At 38.8% G+C, this 22,245-nt stretch overlaps 1 protein-coding gene across 2 annotated transcripts in view; it reads left to right on the forward strand.

Moving 5' to 3' along the window:
- Window positions 1-20,547, forward strand: part of TRIM24 (tripartite motif containing 24) — a 123,586-nt gene extending 103,039 nt beyond the window's left edge. For both annotated transcript variants that reach the window (XM_055140649.1, XM_055140656.1), the window contains exons 12-19: window positions 2,584-2,719; window positions 7,118-7,190; window positions 8,928-9,096; window positions 11,992-12,317; window positions 12,891-13,023; window positions 13,496-13,570; window positions 14,939-15,088; window positions 16,693-20,547. In XM_055140649.1, coding sequence (XP_054996624.1) covers window positions 2,584-2,719; window positions 7,118-7,190; window positions 8,928-9,096; window positions 11,992-12,317; window positions 12,891-13,023; window positions 13,496-13,570; window positions 14,939-15,088; window positions 16,693-16,902 — 1,272 coding nt within the window. In that variant the 3' untranslated portion in view covers window positions 16,903-20,547. The remainder of the gene's footprint in view (window positions 1-2,583; window positions 2,720-7,117; window positions 7,191-8,927; window positions 9,097-11,991; window positions 12,318-12,890; window positions 13,024-13,495; window positions 13,571-14,938; window positions 15,089-16,692) is intronic.
- Window positions 20,548-22,245: the final 1,698 nt, after the last annotated feature.

Genomic DNA, 22,245 nt, shown 5'->3' on the forward strand with positions numbered 1-22,245 from the left:
CAAGACCTACTCCTACCAATGCCCCAGTTTAGAAATTGAAAACTTTTTTTTTTTTTTTTTTTTTTTTTTTTTTGCTTTTTGGGTCACACCCAGCGATGCTCAGGGGTTACTCCTGGCTCTGCACTCAGGAATTACTCCTGGCGGTGCTTGGGGGACCATATGGGATGCCGGGGATCGAACCTGGGTCGGCCGCGTGCAAGGCAAACGCCCTACCGCTGTGCTATCGCTCCGGCCCCAGAAATTGAAAACTTTTCAGAACTGCTAAAGATTGTGGAAAAGTTTTAACTTACAACTTCCGGTACATGGATGTTTGGAGTTGACTTTTTTTCTTTCTTTTTTTTTTTCTCTTTTTAAAAAAAATTTTAATTGCTAAGTACGACTAGTAGTCCCAAATATATTTAACCTTACTAGAGTTAGTTTGCATAGACCGGGGGAGGTAGCTCACTGGGTTTCTTCTGCATGCGGGAGTCCTGGGTTCTGGCCCTGGAATTGCTTGAATCCTACCAAGGGTAGCCCTGAGTGCCCCCCTGTATGGCTCACCCCCACCCAAATTTATATAAATTTCAATTTATATACTTGAGGCATGGGGCCGTAGCTCAGTTCACAGTCTAGAGGCATTTCTGCAAGAAGTTGCTGGGTGCCGAAAGTAGTTAGTAGGCCTCTGGGATCATGGTCTTTGAGGAGCAGAGGCTCGTTCATGTGTGGCCGCTTGGGGGTCTCGTCTGGGTGGAGAGCGTACCAGTAACGTCCCCTATCCCGAGATCTTCCGAACACCCTGTCACTGCGAGCTTGTACCTCTGGTTAGTGGGCTCTATAAGATGGTGGTCGCCACACCACCGAAAGGAAAGGCCGAGAGAGAAAAACCTTTCCCCTCCCGGGGCGCCATAGTCTAGAGGCATTTCTGCCAGAAGCTGCTGGGTGCCACAAGTAGTTAGTGGGCCTCCGGGATCGAGAACTATGAATTTATTTTTAGTAAATCCATGCCCAAGATTGTAGAATTTAATTCCTTTGTAAAATCCAGGTTAAAAAGTGCTGGAACTTGACTAGATAATTTAACTGAATTTTAATCAAAAAAACATTCTTGGGATTTTGGTGCATTTAAGCATGAAGAATACTTGTGGTTTACCAAGTTTTCTTCTATAGAAATTTAATTATATTAGCCACACAATTAGGAAGTATTGTTTGTGTACCTTTTGCATTAAAGCAAGAATTTATAATGTACACAGGTGAAATCAGTGCTCCAGTAATCTGTGTTACTTTTGTGTTTGGTGCTTTACGAACTTGGTTCCTTTAATGAGCGCGCTGGAGAGTGTCAGGTCTCAGAGTGGGCCAGGACTTACAAGGGTCCCTTGGCTCTCAGTGTCCCTCCCTGGGGAGGGCATGTTTGCTCCTAATGTTCTTTAGCCACAACTACACATGACCACCCATTCGTGCAGAGATGAATGTTAGAATCTGGTTGGGCAGCAGTCAGCCACCCGTTGAACAGGTTTGTGGAAATGGGAAATTGTTCTCACCAAGTGTTTGGGGAGGTTGGAGGGTAGAGGGAAAGGCATGTTGGCACACACCTGGCTCCAGCTCTGGGTTCATTCCCAGTATTGCAGGAGATCATACAGGGCTGGGGATATAATGTGGGCCCTGTGCATGCAAAGCATGCACTTAGCCCATTGAGCTGTCTCTCTGGCCCCTTCCCAAGTACCCTTTTTATTTATTTTGTTTTCTGTTTGGGGACCACAGCCTGGCAGTGCTCAGGACTTACTCCCAGCTTAGTGCTCAGGGATCACTTATGGCCGGCTGAGCTAAACAGTATATAGTGTGCTGTGGATTGAACCCAATCCTGGCAGGCACCCTGCCCATTGTACTATCATGTGTCTTTTTTTATTAATCAAGTTTTTATTTTAGAATTGTTGGTGGGGCAAGGCTGGCTTGTACTCTTGGGCCACAAAAGAGGCCAGGTAGTTTTGGAATTGAGCCGAAGGTCTCACAAATGTTAGTGACTTTAACCACGCTTACGGCCCAATTTTAGTTGCTTCTTACTATTTTTTAAATAATTTTAAATGATGCAATGTTTTTTTAACATGTTTAAAATATTTTAAGGTATAAGTGACATGGTTTTTCTTTTTCCAGGCTTCTGATTTCAGAAATAATCTGTGTTTATATTATGGATTGTTAAGATTGTTTATAGGGCTGTTCATTATGTGTATTTTGAAATTTCTCAAATATGATGTTTGTATGTTTTATTATTTAAAAATAAGCTTAGCTTAGGAGATAGTTGGGGTTAGGGGCACATGCCTTATGTGCACTGGAACCCAAGTTTGGTTCCTAATACCAGCAACCCCAAGTACCTCCAGGTTTGACACCACTGGGTCCAGCTGGCATTGAACTGTCTGTCCCAGTTATCCAGATGTCACTGAGAGTGCCCAGGGTCCCCTGAGCACTGTCTGAGAGGTTAAGAAAAAAGAAGTGAAACATTGAAAGTAGTTAAGCTATTAAAGTTTTCTTATCAATTGAATAGTTTTTAATATCAGTTGGATAGTTTGTCAATTGAAAAGTCCGGATGCCCTGAAATTTTTCTTCTTCCATAAGATTGACTGTTCAAGTACTATTATGCTGGACAATATTGTGAGGAAGGACACTAGTGTTGATCATGGACAGCCAAGACCGCCATCAAACAGAACTGTCCAGTCACCAAATTCATCAGTGCCATCTCCAGGTCTTGCAGGTAAAGTAAGCTTCTTTTGGTTTTGTGACTGTTTTTTCCAATTTTCATTTATTTGTGCTTTTCTTCCTTTTCTCACCCCCTATCCTCACTCCCCATGTTATTAGATTAAAGCATCCAAGGCCTGAAAGATGGCTTAAGAAAGGACTGGAAGGTATGCATTCCATGCAGGAGCCCCAGGTTTGATTCCCAGCAAGATATGGACCCCTAAGAACCATAGGGTGTGACCCCATGTGACCCCATGTAGGCCAAAACTTCAGAATAAATTATTAGGTAAATAAAATTGAGTCTCAGGGCTAAAGGGATAGCACATTGGATAGGGCGCTTGGCTTGAATGCGGCTAACCCAGGTTCCTTCCCCAGAATCCCAAGCACAACCAGGAGCAGTTCCTGAGTGTAGAACTAGGAGTAAACCCTGAATATCACTGGGCGTGGCCCAAAATAAATGAATTAAGTCTTTGCCACTATTTAAAATTAGTTTATTTTTAGTAGTGGAAACAAAGGTTCTTCTAAGTGTCTGTCTTTTCAAATTTAACAAAATTTGCTGATACTATATTACTCTTAGGGAGGAAATTAATATACTTCCTTTTTGATAAATTAATACACCTATGTGATTTCTTCTGAATAGAGCCAGGAGTAACCCCTGAGCATTGCTGGGTGTAACCCAAAAAGCAAAAAGAAATAAATTAAGGAGATGCTGGGGATAGGCAAAAAGCTGTTTTTAAAACATTCACTAAGTACGAACTGGCAGGACTTTTTTTTTTTTTTTAATTTTATTGAATCACCATGTGGAGGGTTACATAGTTCTCAGGATTATGTAAATTATACAATACTCAAACACCCTTCCCTTCACCAGTGCCCCTATTCCATCACCAACCACCCCAGTATACCTCCCGCGCCCCCCCCCCCGTCCCCGCCCTTGTAAGATAAGTTTCACTTTGTTTACGCTTTATCTTGGTTACATTCTATGTTTCAACACATAACTTGCTATTGTTGCTGGGGTTTCCTGCCAAAAGGAAAAAGGCAGTCCTATTGTCAAGGAATCACTTGATAGTTCTCCATTGCTGAGAATGTAAAGATATTAAGTCCCGTTGTTTGTTACATAACTTTTCTATTTTCTATTTTTCCCCCCCTCATCCCACGCCACTGAGTTCACACCTGTTTAGTATTCACCACACTGCCTGACAAAGGAAAAAAAACCGGAAAAAAATGGTTATTTCCTGTCATCAGCCGGCGTGAGGCTCTGGCTTAGTTGATAGTCTGGTAGAAAGTCTGCAGTTTCTGGAACCAAAAGTAGTGTGCTGGTATCGGCCCCGACTCGAGATTCCACCAGCGTCCCGCTGTTCCATGTACATAATACTTTATTCCCATGTATCCCATTCCCATGCCACCAGGTCCGTGTCAACTTAATGGACATCATACTATGGTTAACGCCACGCCGAGTTTCTTCCCGAGAAAGAAGGATATTTCTTCTCAGCTGGCGTGGGGATATGGCTTAGTTCAATCTACAGAGATGGCTACCATTTTGGTTGCCTTCAATATTTCAACAAGAAACTTACTATTCTTGTTAGGGTTTCCCACCAAAGTCCGACCTGTTAAAAAGGAACCATTTCATATTGCTGATGATTAGATGACATTAGGTTTTGGGTTTCTGTATAAAGTCCAGGGAAAATTCTGCCTGAAATTCTATCGCTACAATCTTTTACCCTTTTATGGTGCTCATAAGATGGGAAAACCTGTCACACCTGTCAATGCTCAGGGGTTACTCCTAGCTCTGGACTCAGGAATTACTCCTGCTGGTGCTCAGGGGACCGTATGAGATGCTGGGAATTGAACCCAGTTCGGCCTAGTGCAAGGCAAATGCCCTACCCGCTGTGCCAGCCCCAGACTGGCAGGACATTTTTAATAAGATTTTCAGAGAAAGAAACTACCATACAAATAAATGAGGAAGGTACTCAGTATTGCTGAAGAACATGACGAGAAGGTAATTCTTCAAGAGGAGGTAAAGATCAGTGAAAGAGTGAAAGGGGGGTGGCGCAAAGTAAGTCACTCTCACTAGTACTCATTAGAAAAAATCAAAAAGGGCAGAAGAGACAGTACAGGGGTTAGAGTGCTTGCTGAGATCGCCCACACTGCATATTATCTCCTAAGAACTGCTAGGAGTTTTTGACATTATCTGGTACTGTCTGTGTGCCAGGCACTTGACAAAATACAAGTAGAATATTACCTAGTAGAATATGTAACATCTGCGTACCCTTGTGTAAAATGGATTCAACATTTTAAGGTTGCAATTTAAAGGAAATAGTGAAAAACTAAACAGAAAACATCTATCAAAATTATATGTAGTGGTAAAAAAAAATATGCAACAGTGTGAATATGTGTCACAGTTGCTGTGTATCACTGTCATCCTGTTGTTCGTTGATTTACTCGAGTGGGCACCAGTAACGTCTCTATTCCTCCCAGCCCTGAGATTTTAGCAGCCTCTCCTTACTCGTCATTCCCAACATTGGAGGCATTTTCAGGGTCAGGGAACTGAGACCTATCATTACTGTTTTTGGCATATCAAATACGCCAAAAGTAGCTTGCCAGGCTCTGCACTTGCAGGCGGGATACTCTTGGTAGCTTGCCAGACTCTCCGAGAGGTAAGTTGCTATGTAAGAGTTGAATATAATAAAACTGGGTAGAGATCATTCAAATTTAGCAATGATAGCATACGTTGTTTTACAGTCTTTTTGTTCAATTTTGAGTTGGGGTTTATTTCATATAATTTTTTTGTTTTATGCCTCTATGTTGCGCGGCCACACGACACATCATCATAAAAGGAAATATATATATGTATGTACATATATATATATGCATGAGGCTTACGCATATGCTGAGCCTCATGCATGAGTGAGCATATTCCTGGACATATAATCATAAAGGGAAAAATAGAGAGAGATATATATATAGATATAGATATATAGATATATACGCCTCTCCGAGAGCCCAGCAAGCTTTTGAGAGTATCCGCCCGTGTGGAAGAGCCTGGCAAGCTCCCTGTGGTGTATTCAATATGCCAAATACAGTAACAATAACAGGTCTCATTCCCAAAATCTCAGGGCTGGACGAATAGAGACATTACTGGCACCCACTCGAGTAAATCGATGAACAACAGGATGACAGTGACACAGTGATATATATACATCACTTATGTATGTGTATATATATATATATGTATATATATATATGCTGATAGACAACTTACCATTTTTATATTTTCCTGTATTCTAAAATGAAATATTCATTGTAGGAGCTCTAGGAAGGAATTTGGGGCTGGGGGGACATTGGGGCCACAGTTCAGGGTTCACTCCTGGTAGTGCCTCTGGTAGTGCTGGGGATCAGACCAGGGTCAGCTGTGTGCAAGACTGGAAGAGCCTTAGCTCCTGTAGTATTTGTTTAGCCCATTTGTATTTTAAATAAAATACAAACCGATGAAATGGACTTGTTATTCATTTCAGACTATATTCTCTTGGTGACTAAACTTTTAGATTATTTCACATTAAAATTGCTTTTCTGGGACCAGAGAGGTAGCTCAACAGACTAGAGTAAATGCTTTGCATGCAAGAGACATATTTGTTCCTTGCCACCACCCTGATGACTGCTAAGACCAACCAACAAGTTTGACCCAAAAAACAAAATTAAAGAAAAAAATTTTTGCCTGTTTTTCCACTTCCGTTGTATTACTGTCACCTTTTAATTTGAAGGTGACAAAATTATTGCAGCTTTTTTTTTTCTTGGCTTCTTCTATTCTAGTTTTACTTCTTCCAAGCTACACTACCACTAGGGCATAACCCTATGCATTTTCATGGTAGCATTGTTATACCTCTTCACGTACTGCACAGCAGGACCTCAGCCTGACCTTGAATATCTGCCATTCATTGTCCTTGCTTTGTTTCTTTCTTTGTTTACGTTCTGGGGGCTAGCGTCTTCACTGAGATCCTCCCCTTGCTGCTGTGATGACACTGGTCATTTTATAGTGTGTAGAGACAGTTTTGATGATCACAACAGTGTTCCAACAGTCCTTTCTACAGCGTGGATTCAGGTGGTCTGAAATATTTGTAGTGCTGAGGTTGAACAGCCGTACCAGGTTTGACTTTTCCTTCACCCCACTACCCACATTCCATGGATGGAACCCAAATCTCAAGTATGTAAGGCATGTGCTTTACCACTGATCCGCTCCCCAGCCCAGTCCTTTTAGTCTTAATATGATATAACAGAATATGTCAGGAATTCAGCAGCTATGTATTCTTTAACACCTTTTCATTATGTGTTGCCAGTGTTAGTGTGGGGCTGTCCAGACATTAAATAGGAATTAATCGTCATTACTTATTCCATGAGCATGTATATTTCTCCTCCTTAGGACCTGTGACGATGACGAGTGTACACCCACCAATACGCTCACCTAGTGCCTCCAGTGTTGGGAGCCGTGGAAGGTAAAATGACCACCTTATTCTGGTGTATATGAAATAGCTAAGTAGATTTTTTCCCCTACTGGTCTCTGTAAGCTTTTGGCACTCAGTACATCTTGAACAACTCTCTTTTAAATTTTTTAATTAAATTATTAATTGGCCAAAGAGCTATTTACGTCAGAGGATTATAGTGCGTGTTTTGCATGCAGGAGCTCACAGACTCCAGCCCCAGCACCGCATGGTCCCCTGAGCATCTCCAGGATCAGCTCTCAGGTACTGCTGGTGTCCCCAAAAACCACAAGAAATTTATTTGTTAGCTTTTTGGGTCACACCCCATGATGCTCAGGAGTTACTCTTGGCTCTACACTTAGGAATTAATCTGGGGGGCTGGAGCTATAGCACAGTGGGTAGGGCATTTGCCTTGCACACGGCCGACCCGGGCTCGATTCCCAGCATCCCATATGGTCCCCTGAGCATCAGCAGGAGTAATTCCTGAGTGCAGAGCCAGGAGGAACCCCTGTGCATCGCCAGGTGTGACCCAAAAGCAAAATGGAAAAAAAAAGTAAGGGAATTAATCTGGAATTACTCCTGGCAGTGCTCAGGGGTGGGATGTCGGGGATTAAACCTGGGACTGTTGCTTGCAAGGCAAATGCCCTACCCACTGTACAAGTGCTCTGGCCCCCAGACATTCACTTAATTAATGGACTAAAATAAGTATCCTTTTCTTTCAAGATTGAAAAAAATTGTGTTGAAAATAAGAAAATGTGATACTGTGTTTTAGCATAAGATCAAGAAAAACAAATGAAGTAGGTGTAAGATAGGAACAAATACAGAGACACACACTGGGGAAAGAGACTAATTTTATGCTAACTTCAAAGTTTTCTTTTCTGTTCTTATAACCAAGCAGTGATTCTGACATGAAATTATAAAAAAATGTACTGTTGATGAAAATCTATTTTGACTTGGTGTTTTTGCTTGTCCATCCAGTATTAAATAGTAAAACTAATTCTTGCTATCTTATTACTCTGTAATAATTAGTATTCTCTGAAGTGGGTGAAATTTCCTTTAATCTCTTGAGGAAATAGAGGCTATCAGTAAAATATTTTTATCCCATACACTTTTTTGTTATATTTGGGGTGGGGGAGGTGGGGAGGGCGAGCATACCCAGAGTGCTCAGGGGTTACCCCTGGATCTGCACTTAGAGTCACTCCTGGCGGAGCTCATGGGACCTCCCAGGATGTTGAGGATCAAGCAGCATATAAGGCAAATGCCTTAAGCTCCATTCTATCCCTCAGGTCCCTTCACTGCTAAAATAACAAAATACCAATAAATTACATTCCTGGTTAATTATCTTCACATTATATGTGACAGCCAGTCATTACTGTGAGTCCTGAGTTCTCTGTCACTGACTTCAGGGGGAAATGGGAAAGTTTTTTTTTTTAAAGATGCTAAATCTGTGGTACTCTGGGTGCCTACTTTTAGAACTCTGTAATATTGAAGTTTATTTGGTTTAAATTTTGGTGTTTAACATTAAACACCTTTCCAGATGCATGATAAAACTATTGATATGGGTTAATATGTATAACATTTTTATACATAAGTGAAACAGTTTTGCATGCAGCAATTGTGTTTCATCATTTCTTGCTTACAAAACATAGTTATCATTGCTGTCGAACTATGGCATTACTGTGAAAGGGTTAAAGCTATTTTGAGATTCTTAGCATCCTTGGGTATTTTTTGTTTTTGTCTCCTTTCTTACAGCTCTGGCTCTTCCAGCAAACCAGCAGGAGCTGATTCCACACACAAAGTCCCAGTGGTCATGTTGGAACCAATCCGAATAAAACAAGAAAACAGTGGACCACCTGAAAATTACGATTTCCCTGTTGTTATAGTGAAGCAGGAATCAGATGAAGAATCTAGATCTCAAAATGTAAATATTGCTAGATTGTAACATATTCATTCCTGTTTCTATTGCAGTATTGTTCCTATTTAATGTAAAGAGCTCATTTGAAGTTTAAAATTTAAGGTCAGGGGCTGGAGCAATAGCACAGTGGATAGGGTGTTTGCCTTGCACTCGGCCAACTTGGATTCGATTCCCAGCATCTCATATGGTCCCTTGAGCACCGCCAGGAGTAATTCCTGAGTGCATGAGCCAGAAGTAACCCCTGTGCATCGCCATGTGTGACCCAAAAAGCAAAAAAAAAAAAAAAATTAGGGCCAGGGGCCACAGTGATAGTATAGTAGGGAGGGTGTTTGCCTTGCACATGGCCGACTCAGGTTTGATCCCCAGCATCTCCTGTAGTCCCCCAAGCCCACCAGAAGTGATTCCTGAATGCAGAGGAGGAGTAAGCCCTGAGCACAGCTTGGTATGACCCAAAAATAAATTTTAAAGTGAGGGTATGACCCAAAAATAATTTTTAAATGAGAATTAAAAGAAGCAAAGCCAAGTGCTCAGTATACTCCCCTACCACACCCTGCATAGGAATGTTACAAAGGGAGAAAGAGAGTTTTGATAGTATCAGAAGCATCTGGGTCCAGGGAGATAGCACCAGGGATTAGAGCACATTCTTTTGGTTTTGTCCCCAGCACCATGAACCCCAGGCTCAGCTGCCTATGGCCCTGGCGAGCCCTGAGCACTGCCCGGGAAGCTCTTCTTCCAAAACAGAAAGCATTTATAACTTGATTGTAAAATATAACGTGATTGTACTATATAAAGATAGGTGCCTAGGAAAGTAATACATTCGAATACTTATTGACAAATTGTAAAATAAAAAGCTAAAGCATAGACATAGTATATCCTATAGTTATGTGATGGATATATTGTTGTAATTAGGTAAACTCATACCTGGATATAAATATAAACTAAAAAGTAGGTAGATAGTGGATATACTCAGGATACAACCTGAATAAACACTTAACCAAAAAAAATGAATTTTTCATGGGTCTTTAACCAATACAATAATCTGAAGATTTGGAATAGTTGCTAGCCATAGTTATATTGATGCCTGTCAGCTGAGTAATCCAGCGCTTCAGTGTTCTGTTAGTGGTATTGCATGAATGGAAAATGCGCGCACGCGCATGTGTGTGTGTGTGTGTGTGTGTGTGTGTGTGTGTGTGTGTGTGTTGTGTGTGTGTGTTGAGGGATTAGAATTAAGAAGAAAAAAGCAATTTTCCATAGCGTAGGATTTATAGGTTTGTATATGAATGGGAGATATTCTAAGTTCAAAAATATCACTTTTTCTACTCTGAAGAAGTCTGTATTCTCTCATGAACACATATTCCATTTTTACTCTTCCCATATCCAAGTCAGTTTCATTCAATAAAAATGACCTTGCTTCTCTTTAAAAATAAAAATTGTAAATATCTTTAAAATTGTTTTTAAATTCACGAGAATAACAGCATATACTGTTATTTAGGAATATAGGAAGCAGCAGGAAAAAAAAACTGTTGTTCCAATCAATATTTTCTTAGACACTGCAGCTTTAAGCAAAGTTGCGTGTAACAAAGCCGATTCAATAATAGATTAATTCATATTACAAAAGTTAATTGGCATATAGATTGATAGGTATACACAAGATTAATTGGCATGTGCAGTAGTGCCATTGCTCTTTTTTGATAACAAAAGCATCACCAAATGTTTAAATAAAAGTCCAAACACTTCTTTCTCTACACCTCTTGTCAGGTTCCAGGACCAACAAGCTGCCAGGATCTCCTCAAGCTCAGGCTGTAGTACCAGGATAAGTTCAATGCCTCAGACTTACCTTGAGTGCTTTTAAAGCCACCACCCAACTACAAAGCCCCCTCGACACTTGAATATTAAGCAGTCACTTAGTCCCATTCATGTTTTAACCTCTTGATCCAGTTTAGTATCGGTGGTAGCCAGAACTTATCCCAGCATTTTGGGGTACAAGGTGGGAACTCATCCTTGACATGACATCTTTCTGTCACAGGGCACATACACAGTTCACTGTGACTGGAACAGTGCAAACAGGCCATGGATTTCATTTCCTCTTGTTCATGTGGAAGGAAACCAGTTCCTGGAGAAAGCCCTTGCAGATACGGGGAAAAGTGCACACAACACACAACCGCCCCAGCTGGGAATGAAAAATGTTCCTTTTTAATTTTAAGTGAAGTACTGATGAGTTATGCTTTTAGTTAAACATATGTGTATTGCTTTTGGGTTTTTTTGTTCTTAAGTTTAAAGAAGGATGTAAAATTTCAGACTGCTTTAAAATTTCTGACATCCTGGTCTCCAGTATAAAATTTAAATTCTAGGCATGAAATGCTCCTATGAATAAAATCAGTACACTTTTCTGTAAGTGATTTAAAAACCTTGCAATTTAGTACTTAGACCCAAAAAGTCTAAGTTTGGGTCTAAGTACTGAAATTTGTGTGGTTGACGTCAATACTACCTACCTGATCTTTTATTTCTTTTTTGTTTCAATGGGTTTGCCATACTCAGAGGTGCCCAGGGCCAGGGCTTGAGCCCTGGCCTACCTGCAGAGCCTGTGCTCTAGCCCATTGCTATCTCACTGACCCCTCCCAGTTCTGTCGTTCTTGCCAGATTCAGATTTCCTCTGTCATCCCCATTGCCTGTCTTCAGCGTGGTGATGGCATTTTCCAGCAGGCTGAGGTTTATGTCTGCTTTGCCAGTAGCAACTCAGTAAGAGCAGAAAACACAGTGTTCTCAAACACACTCAAGGCTCCTTTCAAGGTAGCCAGATGCCCACAAAAAAGCAGTCTATGGCCCAAGATTATAGTTGTATTGTCGGAATAAATATGTAAATAAATGAGAAACAGTAAACTATTAACTCTTCCCTTGCAGACCAGCTATCCGAGAAGCATACTCACCTCACTCCTCCTAAATAGCAATCAGAACTCGGCTTCTGATGAGTCCGTCCTGCGATCAGATGCACCCGACAGCACAGGAGATCAGCCTGGACTTCACCAGGAAAATTCCTCGAATGGAAAGCCGGAGTGGCTGGCTGCCTCTCAGAAGTCCCCCCTCCATGGGGAGACAAGGAAAGAGGATGACCCCAATGAGGACTGGTGTGCAGTGTGTCAGAATGGAGGGGAGCTCCTTTGCTGTGAAAAGTGTCCCAAAGTATTCCATCTTTCTTGTCATGTGCCCACTTTGGCAAATTTTCCAAGGTATGATAGATACTGCTACCCTTTTTCACATTCTTTCACTATAGATAACAGCAAAAAATTGTAATCACTACTGTAATATAAAACCTTTGCAAAAACCTAGCAGTCTGCTTGGCACAAGTGCATCCTTCTAAACCTTCAACATAGAGTTCATCTCAAATCCACGAGATGATTCTGAAGAAGAGGAGCTATTGTGTGGCACTCTTAGTTCTTTAACGACTGTCGTTAAGTCTCAATTTTTAAGTTAGAGTACCAAAGGCATTTTTTTATTTTTCCCGAATCATGTTGGAAAGATGTGAAGCTTGCCTCATATCACATAGATTAATGTGTATTTTTGTCTAGAGGAGACGTGAAATACATAGATGAAATGGACACTTTTTATTGGTATTTACCACTTCTGCCCTTTATATTTTCTTTTGTAAGTTCTCGGTATGGTTCCATATATGCCACTGTTATTCAGTGATTAAGTACTCGGTGATTAAAATTCACTTTAAGTATTCTGCATGAGATCTGAAAGGGAAATACGTGGTGAAAAGAAATACATTGGGAACTCAGAAGTATTTTATCCTCCAACAGTGGAGAGTGGATATGCACTTTCTGTCGTGACTTATCTAAACCTGAAGTTGAATATGATTGTGATGCTCCCAGTCACAACTCAGAAAAAAAGAAAAATGAAGGTCTTACTAAATTAACACCAATAGATAAAAGGGTAAGTTGTGTGCATGAGTGTGAATTTTCTTTTCCTATTCTCTATTTTGATTTTCAGTTACTAGATACATTTATGTAATGCTAGTATTTCACACTTCTTTATGACAAAAGATGAAGTAAAATATCTTGAATAAATTATTAAGTGACTAATGGAACTTTACATACAGTAAGGGGCTCGGGCATATCCTCACAATCTCAGTGTTTACTGGAGTCAGTCCCTGAGCACAAAGGGAGGGCATGATGGGACCATCAGATTTCACAGAACAGGTCTTTAAATGAATTTTTAGTGATAGCCTATAATTTCAAGAATATGCTGTAACACCACATACACCTCAGTCCAGGGAATGATTATCTGCATCAAAACTAAATAGTCATTTTCTTAAGCTTTTCTGATTTGCTCTGCGACTTTGGCTCTCGGAATAGTATTAAATGAGCTGGAAGTTCCACTGCATTCTTTATTTCTTTTTGTTTAGAAGTGTGAACGCCTACTTTTATTTCTTTATTGTCATGAAATGAGCCTGGCTTTTCAAGACCCAGTTCCACTAACTGTAAGTATTTATTAATATCATTTTGTGCATTTTTACATAGATAATTTTGATGCCTATGTTTTAGGTATATATTTCTAAACTATTAGTATAAAACTTTCTATTTGACATAAAGTACCCCACAGTTCTCTGTACCTATTTTTTATTTCCTGGTCCCAGCCAGCAGTGAGTAGACTTTAATAATAGAGGAAGGTGAGGTGGGGAGAAGGTTAGGGTCGCACAGATGGTGCCTCATACACACACATTAACTGGTAACTTATGGTTTCTTCTGAAAGTCTGATGTAACTTCGTTGAGTGATTTTAGAGTGCTAGAGAGGGTCTTCTCAATATATTCCATTCTCTGACATTTGAAATTTCTTTAAAATTCTAATGAATTTTAAGTCTGATAGTATGATATAGTGTAGTATGATCATGTGATCAATTTAAATATTGACCGTGCGATCAGAAGAAAATGGCTCTAGTAAATATTGATAAATACTGTTTTTCTTGAGACCATATTTTGAAAAGTTGAAAGTAAAAGAGAAATCTTGTTTTTAAGAGGGGTAGGGTCTTTTGTAACCAAAGAAGCCAAGCAGATAAATTAAAAAGAAGGCTGATAAGACTAGTTAAAGCTGTATCCGCATAAAAACTTAAGCTAGAATCTGGTGCTTTTAATAATCTGGCTTTAGAATTATATTTATTAATAACAAAATAGCACCCTTTTTCCTAGTACTTACCTTCTTACTCATTCTTTACAAAATGCTATGAAGTTGGTAAGACTATCCCTATTGAAATAGGAAACAACTAAGGTTTGAAAGAGGTAAGTCATTTACCCAGGAGCAAATCCAGATTCAAAGCCCTATTCTTTTTTGCAACAAAAACAGTTCTACATGTGGAATCCTTCTAGGAGTATTACTGAGTAATCCTATTCCTTATAATTTTTTTTGTCACTTAATGGAGCTTAGATAAGGGTTTTTTTGTTTTTGGTTTTTTTGCTTTTTGGGTCACACCCGGCGATGCACAGGGGTTACTCCTGGCTCTGCACTCAGGAATTACTCTTGGCGGTGCTCGGGGGAGACCATATGGGATGCTGGTATTCAAACCCAGGTCGGCCACGTGCAAGGCAGACGCCCTACCCACTGTGCTATCACTCCAGCCCCTAGATCAGGTTTTAGAGGAGGAATAACTTTTTAATTAAAAATTGGTAAACATTTTTGGAAAACATGTTACTGTGTAGAAGGCTATAGTCATTTATAAATCTTAAACAGGTTTTCTTATTGACATGAATGAGTAGTGCATAAAGCAGTATGAACAGTCTAAATTTTAAACCTTTTGTAAAATTTGTTTCTGACTATACTCACATAGTTATTTTTTTCTAATTTATCTTCAAAGGTGCCTGATTATTACAAAATAATTAAAAATCCAATGGACTTGTCAACCATCAAGAAAAGGCTACATGAAGATTATTCCCCGTATACAAAGCCAGAAGATTTTATTGCTGATTTTAGATTGATTTTTCGAAACTGTGCTGAATTTAATGAGGTGAGAAGAAAAATTCAAATAGCAGTATTAGTAGAGAAAACCAAGCACATATCAACCTATGAGGAGTTCAAGATATCTGTGCTTATAATTAAATGTATGCATAATAAATTCTATAGGGGCATACAGGTACCAAATTACCTATTGTAAAATCAAAAGCAGCTTAAACTTTAAGCATTTGTGTGAAAACATAATCTAACTCCTCAACTTATATTCCTTTCCATCTGGGACACTAAATTTGTTTTGCCGTGTCCGTTCATATCTGTTGTCTTTTATTTTGCTAATATCATCAGATTGAAGAGGATTTTAATTTTTATAATGCTAAATCAGCTTTCAGAAACCTTAATTTTGAAGTCATTCTTAAAGAAGATTATGTTATATACCTTCAAAATCTATTAATAGACATTTGTGTTTCCTTTACGTATTTTTTTCATTTTGTATATTAAGATTTTTGTATCTTAAAAGAAAAAAGATCCATACCAACATGTATTTCCAAAAGTTCAAGACTGTTGGGTAATAAAAGAGAAAGACCTTGCCCATGTATATATTAAAAGTTTTTTTATATGGGAGGGGCCAGAGCAGGTAAAGTGCTGCCTTGCACACAGCGGATCTGGATCTTCGGCATCCTCAGGCTCCCTCCCACCGCACCCCTACCCCTCCCTCACTTATGCTCTACCTCTTGAGCCATGTTCCCCATTTTTAGAAAATATTTCTCTATACAGAACTGAGGCGCAGGATAGAACTTCAGGAAGGATGCTTGCCTTACCTGGCCCAGGTTTGATCCCCAGCACCCCATATGGTTCCCCAAGTACCACCAGGAGTGATTCTTGAGCGCAGAGCCAGGAGTAACCCCTGAGCATCACCAGATGTAACCTCTCCCAAAAAGGAAAAGAAAATATTTCTCCCTAACCTTAGAACCATTAGTTTTCATTCCTGCCTTCTTGAAATGGCAGCAGTACATTACCAGATTTGTTTTTTTATGGTAAGCTTTAAATATTAAGGATGTGGTTTACTAGGTCTAATTTTAAATTGAACTCATTTATCTCTTTACTTAAATATCTGTCAGACTAGCATCAGACTATTTCACAGATCGTTTCTTCTGTGTACTGGTTACCCATTCCAGAGTTCCACGTTTCATTTAATTTATTCTAAAAATGCCTTTACGTGCCTGGAGAGATAGCTCTATGCACTGAGCACATACGTGCTTTGCTTCCGGGGGCCTGGACTCAGTGCCTAGCACCACATGGCATCTAAACACAGAGCCTGGAAAATAGCCCCTGAGCTCTGCCAGATGTGGCCCAAACATACGTACGTAACAAATAACCTACCTGTTTCTTGGATCTATAGTTACAGCAACTCTTTAGTAATCTAGTTCTACTACTACCACCTCCTTATAGCTGAGCCAGAGTTTGTTTTTCATATTTTAGCTGACCTTCTCTAAAAACTGTGTAGCCCTAGATGATTGTATGTGTCACTGATTATGTTTAAGCATTTTTCTATAACAACCCATTGATATTCATAATCTAAAAGCATGCAAGAAAGTGACTACTTTTACTAACTAAATGATGTTTATTTTTTTAACTCATACTTTTATTTTTATTCAACAGCCTGATTCAGAAGTAGCCAATGCTGGTATAAAACTTGAAAGCTATTTTGAAGAACTTCTAAAGAACCTATATCCAGAAAAAAGGTTTCCTAAACTAGACTTCAGAAATGAATCAGAAGATCATAAATTTAGTGATGACTCAGATGATGACTTTGTACAGCCCCGGAAGAAACGCCTCAAAAGCATTGATGAACGCCAGTTGCTTAAATAAGCAGTGCTGTTGGGTTGTGCTGGTTTTTAGATTTGTTTTGTTTTGTTTTGTTTTGTTTTTAAAAAAAAAAAAAAACATTTTGTTAGTAATTTAACATCATTACAAAGAAGAGTTTGTGACCACTCTGATTTTTATTTTGTGTTTATTAGATTTTGATTTCCTTAGCCGTTTCTTTTCACCTTTTTTATTAAAAATCAAAAAAATAAAGAAGGAAAGAAAAGAAATTGAATTGTCAACAGCAAATAAAAAGGAATTCTTAATTCTTCTCATTTCTTGGATATCAAAACTGCAGTCTTGGGTGATAACTACTATAGAATGAAGTAGACTCTAAGTTGAAGTTTTAATGTGGTTTGGATGTGTGCATTAATCAATGTTTAGAAAATACCACCACCCGTTTATGATGGCCCACCTGTGAATCAGGTGTACTTCTCTCAAGAGTGGTACTTCCTGAACACAGTGGTAATTCAGTTCCAGCCTGGATGCTGGCAGGTGCACCGCAAAAGCAGATTAGATGGTATCAAGAAGGCACCTAGTCATGTATAAGATGGCAGCTTTATTAAAGAAGAAACAGGAAAACAAATACTTGATTTTTGTTTCTGATTTTTGTTCTTAATAGAGGTGTTCGGTACAGCAGGTTTGGAAGGCCATTTTCCATACATTTCAACTCTGTGTTCCACTGAGGAAGTGTATACATTATCTGTGTCTGTATCTGGTTAGTTTTTTTCAACTTTGCAGGTGATCCTTTTATAAGATTCATTATTTGCAGTATGGCTTTTAATGGAACATCTCAAAACATGAAATACGTCAGCACTCACCATATTTGATGCTTATTCTTCATTATATACCCTATTTGGCATTAAATATAAGTTCCCCTGGAAGGTTCTACTTTTTGTGGTTTTCATCTATCCTTACATTTTGGAATAAAATGTGTGTTGTGGGATTGAAGAACAGACAATTAGAGGGAATTATAGTGGCAATTTAATTTTTTCTGAGTATTTAAGAGTCAGAACTTCACATTGGATCTTTGATATGACTTTCATTTTCACAGTAGGAATGAGAAAGACCTATCTTTGGAAGACACGCATATTCTTGTGTGCCGAACATAGTCAGTTTATCTAACATTCATTCCTGTCTTGTTCTATATAAAAGACAGAAATTAGATTTAGGTAGGAAAAAAATCTTTGTGCCATTTGCTGATCTAATACTTGACAAAATATTAAGAAATGGAGTTTAGTCTTCCAAAGGAAACCTTTATTTGTAAAACATTAATTGGCTGATGAAAATTTTCTTTTTAGGCTATTAGAATAAACATATAGCCCACTTGAAAGAATGTTATTCTTTGGATGATACAGCTCATGAATTACTGTGGAGGACTTTTATCCACATGTTATTACTTCTTAAGATAAATAATTTGAAAATGTTTTGAACCTGGTATATTGGGTCTTGGATATTACTAGAAATTAACTAAGAGAAAATAACCTAATAGATTGCTATACTCTGTGTTGACTTTAGATTTTCTATAATATGTCAGTTATAAATTAGTAATTTAAAAGTCTTGATTATTTTTCCAAATATATGATAATGTATGTTATCATTTTGAATATGCTTTCCATTAACCAAAAACTGTTAGACTAAATCTTGATAATGATTGTATGTACCATTAAATTGTCCTTCTTTTTTTTTAACTACAGCATTTTAAAAGCCAGCAACCTATGGAGCATTTGCTAAAAAGTTTATTATTGGTATTATAAAATACTATTATACTGATAATTTATTTTATACTTGACTCCTGAGTTAAAACAGAGCAGCAGAGATAAACTTTGAAGATGATTACAAAAGGACGTAATATCTAACAGGGAAAAAAATAATTTTCTAAATTTTGAGCCAGAATTTCTAATACATATCCAGAACTTTTAACCGTTAGAGTCAGTGTCATATTAATCTTTTCAAACAGTGTTTCTCTTTCATGAATGAAAGGCAGTGGAGAACATCATGTATGACATAGTCATGTTAAAAGTGATTGTCAGGGCCAGACAGAAGGCAACTGCCTTGCATGAGCCAACCCTGGTTCAATACCTGGTTTAATATTTGATCCCCTGTGGGACAACCAACAGTGACCATTGAATACAGACCAGGAGGAAGACCCAGGCATTGCAAGTGTTCTCTCTGAAGTGGACTGTTATTAATGGTCTTTAGAGTCACATGAGCATATTAACAAGTATCTTTATGCTTAGGTGGATCTCAGTGTGTAGTCTTTCAATTTGTTTTGTTTTGTTTTGTATTCATATTAGCTCTGTTTCCTCCTGGCTCTGTGCTAGGGAATCATTCCTGTTGGTGCTCAGGGGACCGCTATCTCCTGGTGATGCAATTAAAAAAAAAAAAATTTTTTTAAGGGCGCCATGACCAAACACAACTTGGCTGCATGCAAGACAAGCACCTTATCCACTGTAGTATTTCTCCAGCCCCTGGTCCTTCAATTTTAATACAAATGAGTTCTGTTATGAATCCAGTTGAATCCCATACTTCCTCCAAAAGTTCAATGCAGTCCCAGCTACCTTGACCTAAACTACACTGTTTGCCTCTTATTTCCCTCTAGTTTGGAATCAAGAGCCTAATGTCATAGCTGCAAGATGTGATCATGAGATCACACTTCTGGTCAGAGGAGACCAGTTCAGTTATTCAAAGCTTTCCCTGGTGCTAAGCTTCTAATGTTTTCAGCAATAAAATATGAGTCATAGTGATTTTCTGTCATTATAGAAGACGTGCAAATGGGCTGAGACATGCTATATTAAATTCACAGTGTATTTGTACATCAGAATCTGACAATGCAGACATTTTGTCCTTCGAACAGCCCCTATTCTGAATAGAGGACAGAAAAGTGGAAGTTCCAAAAAGAAACAATCATGGTAGATTGTTTTTCCCCCTACACTAAGGAATAGGCTGCACATTTTACTTCGAGAGTAGTATAGATGTTTCTGAGAAGTGCTTTCAAAAGGGTGAGTTCAGTTCATTGCTGCGCTTGTGCTTATGAATTTGTTTCAAATTCCTATGCGATTGCTATGCTTAAACTTCTAGATTTGGGTCCCATGGAGAGACGAGTTAGACAACAAAAGGAGGAACTCCCCTTTTTCCTGAGGTCTGATCCAAAAATTAATGTGAAGCCTAAAAGTTAGCTATTACAAATGAGCAGAAGATTTGAATTGAATCTGTACTCCTTTTGGTTTGCCAGTATTTTTTGTAAATGAGAAAAATCACATGATCTGATTGGCCATTAAAATTACAGACACATCACGGGTTCAGACATCTAGTTTTTTATTAAAATACAGCCCCATCTTTTAAATAATTATGTTATTGTTAAGTGTTTTGTGACCATGTAAATAAATAGTTGATGCCTTTTTACAAGCATACATTCACACCCTTGGGTGTGAATTTCTCAAGTCATACTTCAAGTCCTCCAGTCTTGAGTGAGAGGAGTGCTGACCAGTCAGATCACAAGATTTTTCTCCATCAGGTTTTGCTTATTGTGAAGGATATCTGAGGCAGTAGTCTGTTGTATGTGTGTGTACGTGTGTGTGGTATTTTTTTTTTAATTTGAAGGAAACAACTGGTGCTTTGATTTTAATAAAAATTAGCTTTGGATTTTTATTGTGAATATTTTACAAGGTATTTCTAATGAAAAAAATTCTGATATGTCTCCATTGTCTTCAAATGGCCCCTTATTAAATCGGATATAAGAATTATGTTAACTAGTCTATAGATTATAGGACTTTATTCCTAACATACATGATTTTATACTGTATGCAAAATGCAAAAGCTAATTGGACAGAAAGAGATGGTGGTAAATATTTTTAATAACTGATTCACACACTGCACGTTATCTAAGCATACAAAGATGACATGGAAAATGCTACATGGCTGACTTTAGAAGTTATACCTATATTAAGTTCACTTGTAAAGTTTAGAAAATTTCAACTCAGTAATTAATGACTATAAAAATGAACTCATTTTTACTATTTTATGGAAAATGAATAGCCATATCCATTGATATCACTTATATGAATGGGAGGTGGTGCCGGGTGACTGAAACAGGCCCTCATGTAAGGGTGCATACACTCTACCACTTTGCTACATCCCCTGCTCCCCCGTCTGATTCTTAAATGAGGTTTTTGCTAGATTGAGGAGTCAGAGAGATAGTATGGGACTTGGCTAAAGGCACTTTGCATGACCAAACTTGGTTATGACCATAACCCAAAACTAATGAACTAAAGAGCGTAGTGAGTCCTTAATACCTTAGGAAAAAACAGGGTTAACATTTATCCAAAAATCTTTTTTACCACCTTTTCAAACGTAGAATGGAAGACTTCAAAACTGCCCTCCAGCAGAATAGTTGTGATTGTGAATTCTTTGTCCATGCTCTCTCATGTTTTATCAGGAGCCTTTCCGTAGCCAGTGACTGCAACCCAGTTGCTTCAGTCGTTTTGTGGGTGGGTGATGTGGATAAGTTGGGGTAAGATGTCTCACACTTGAGATGTGCACTGATTTGAGAGGTAATAACTCACTGTGTCCTTAGAAGGAAGACTGGCAGTGAGAAGGTGGGAGAAGCAGCCCTCTGGGCTGGCAGCCCCCCGCCCCCCACTACACTGAGGTTGTTTTCCCAATTTTTTTACGGATTTACCAGCAGCATGTGGTAAGGAAGCCCAGCATACAAAGTGTAAAACAAAGGTTTGGGGTTTGTAGTACAAAAAATATTTTTGCCACTAAAAACATGTTTTAAAGGTGTTTCCTAAAATACACTACACTCCCATCTCCAGGGCCAGCTGGAGCAATCCAGGATTTGGGGGTGGGAGGGGGACTGTTTTTGTGGTTTAGGTTGCAGGGGCACTGAGTGATTTTCCCTTCCTCCCCTGAGAAGAGTAGGCCAAATAAGTGGAGATTTTGTTACCCAATACTCAACTATTCTTGTTTATTTTCATATGGAACAAATCCAAATAAAGTTCTTAAAGGTAAGTGACTTTAAGATTTGTTGGCTTCCGTTTCTGTTGATGACCAGTAGTTGTAAAACAAGATATATAAAACTGGTAAGGTAGATACTAAAAAGTGTCAAGGTTATGTTAATTGCTATCATCTGAGCAGATTCTGGGCGGCTGGGAGCCAGTGCTGGGCAGCGTGGTGCTTGATACTACACAGATACTGGGGGTTCCTGAAATCCTTTGGAAGGCACTTGAGCATCAGCTTTGCGACCTGGCTTTCAATGATTTTTCTTTGATTTTAATTATAAACAGCTGCTTTGGGATTTTTTGCTTATGACTTGGGGTGTGACTTGTTGGCTTACTCTACATTTGC

The sequence above is a fragment of the Sorex araneus genome, chromosome 1 (assembly GCF_027595985.1).
Source record: "Sorex araneus isolate mSorAra2 chromosome 1, mSorAra2.pri, whole genome shotgun sequence".
Classification (NCBI taxonomy): domain Eukaryota; kingdom Metazoa; phylum Chordata; class Mammalia; order Eulipotyphla; family Soricidae; genus Sorex; species Sorex araneus.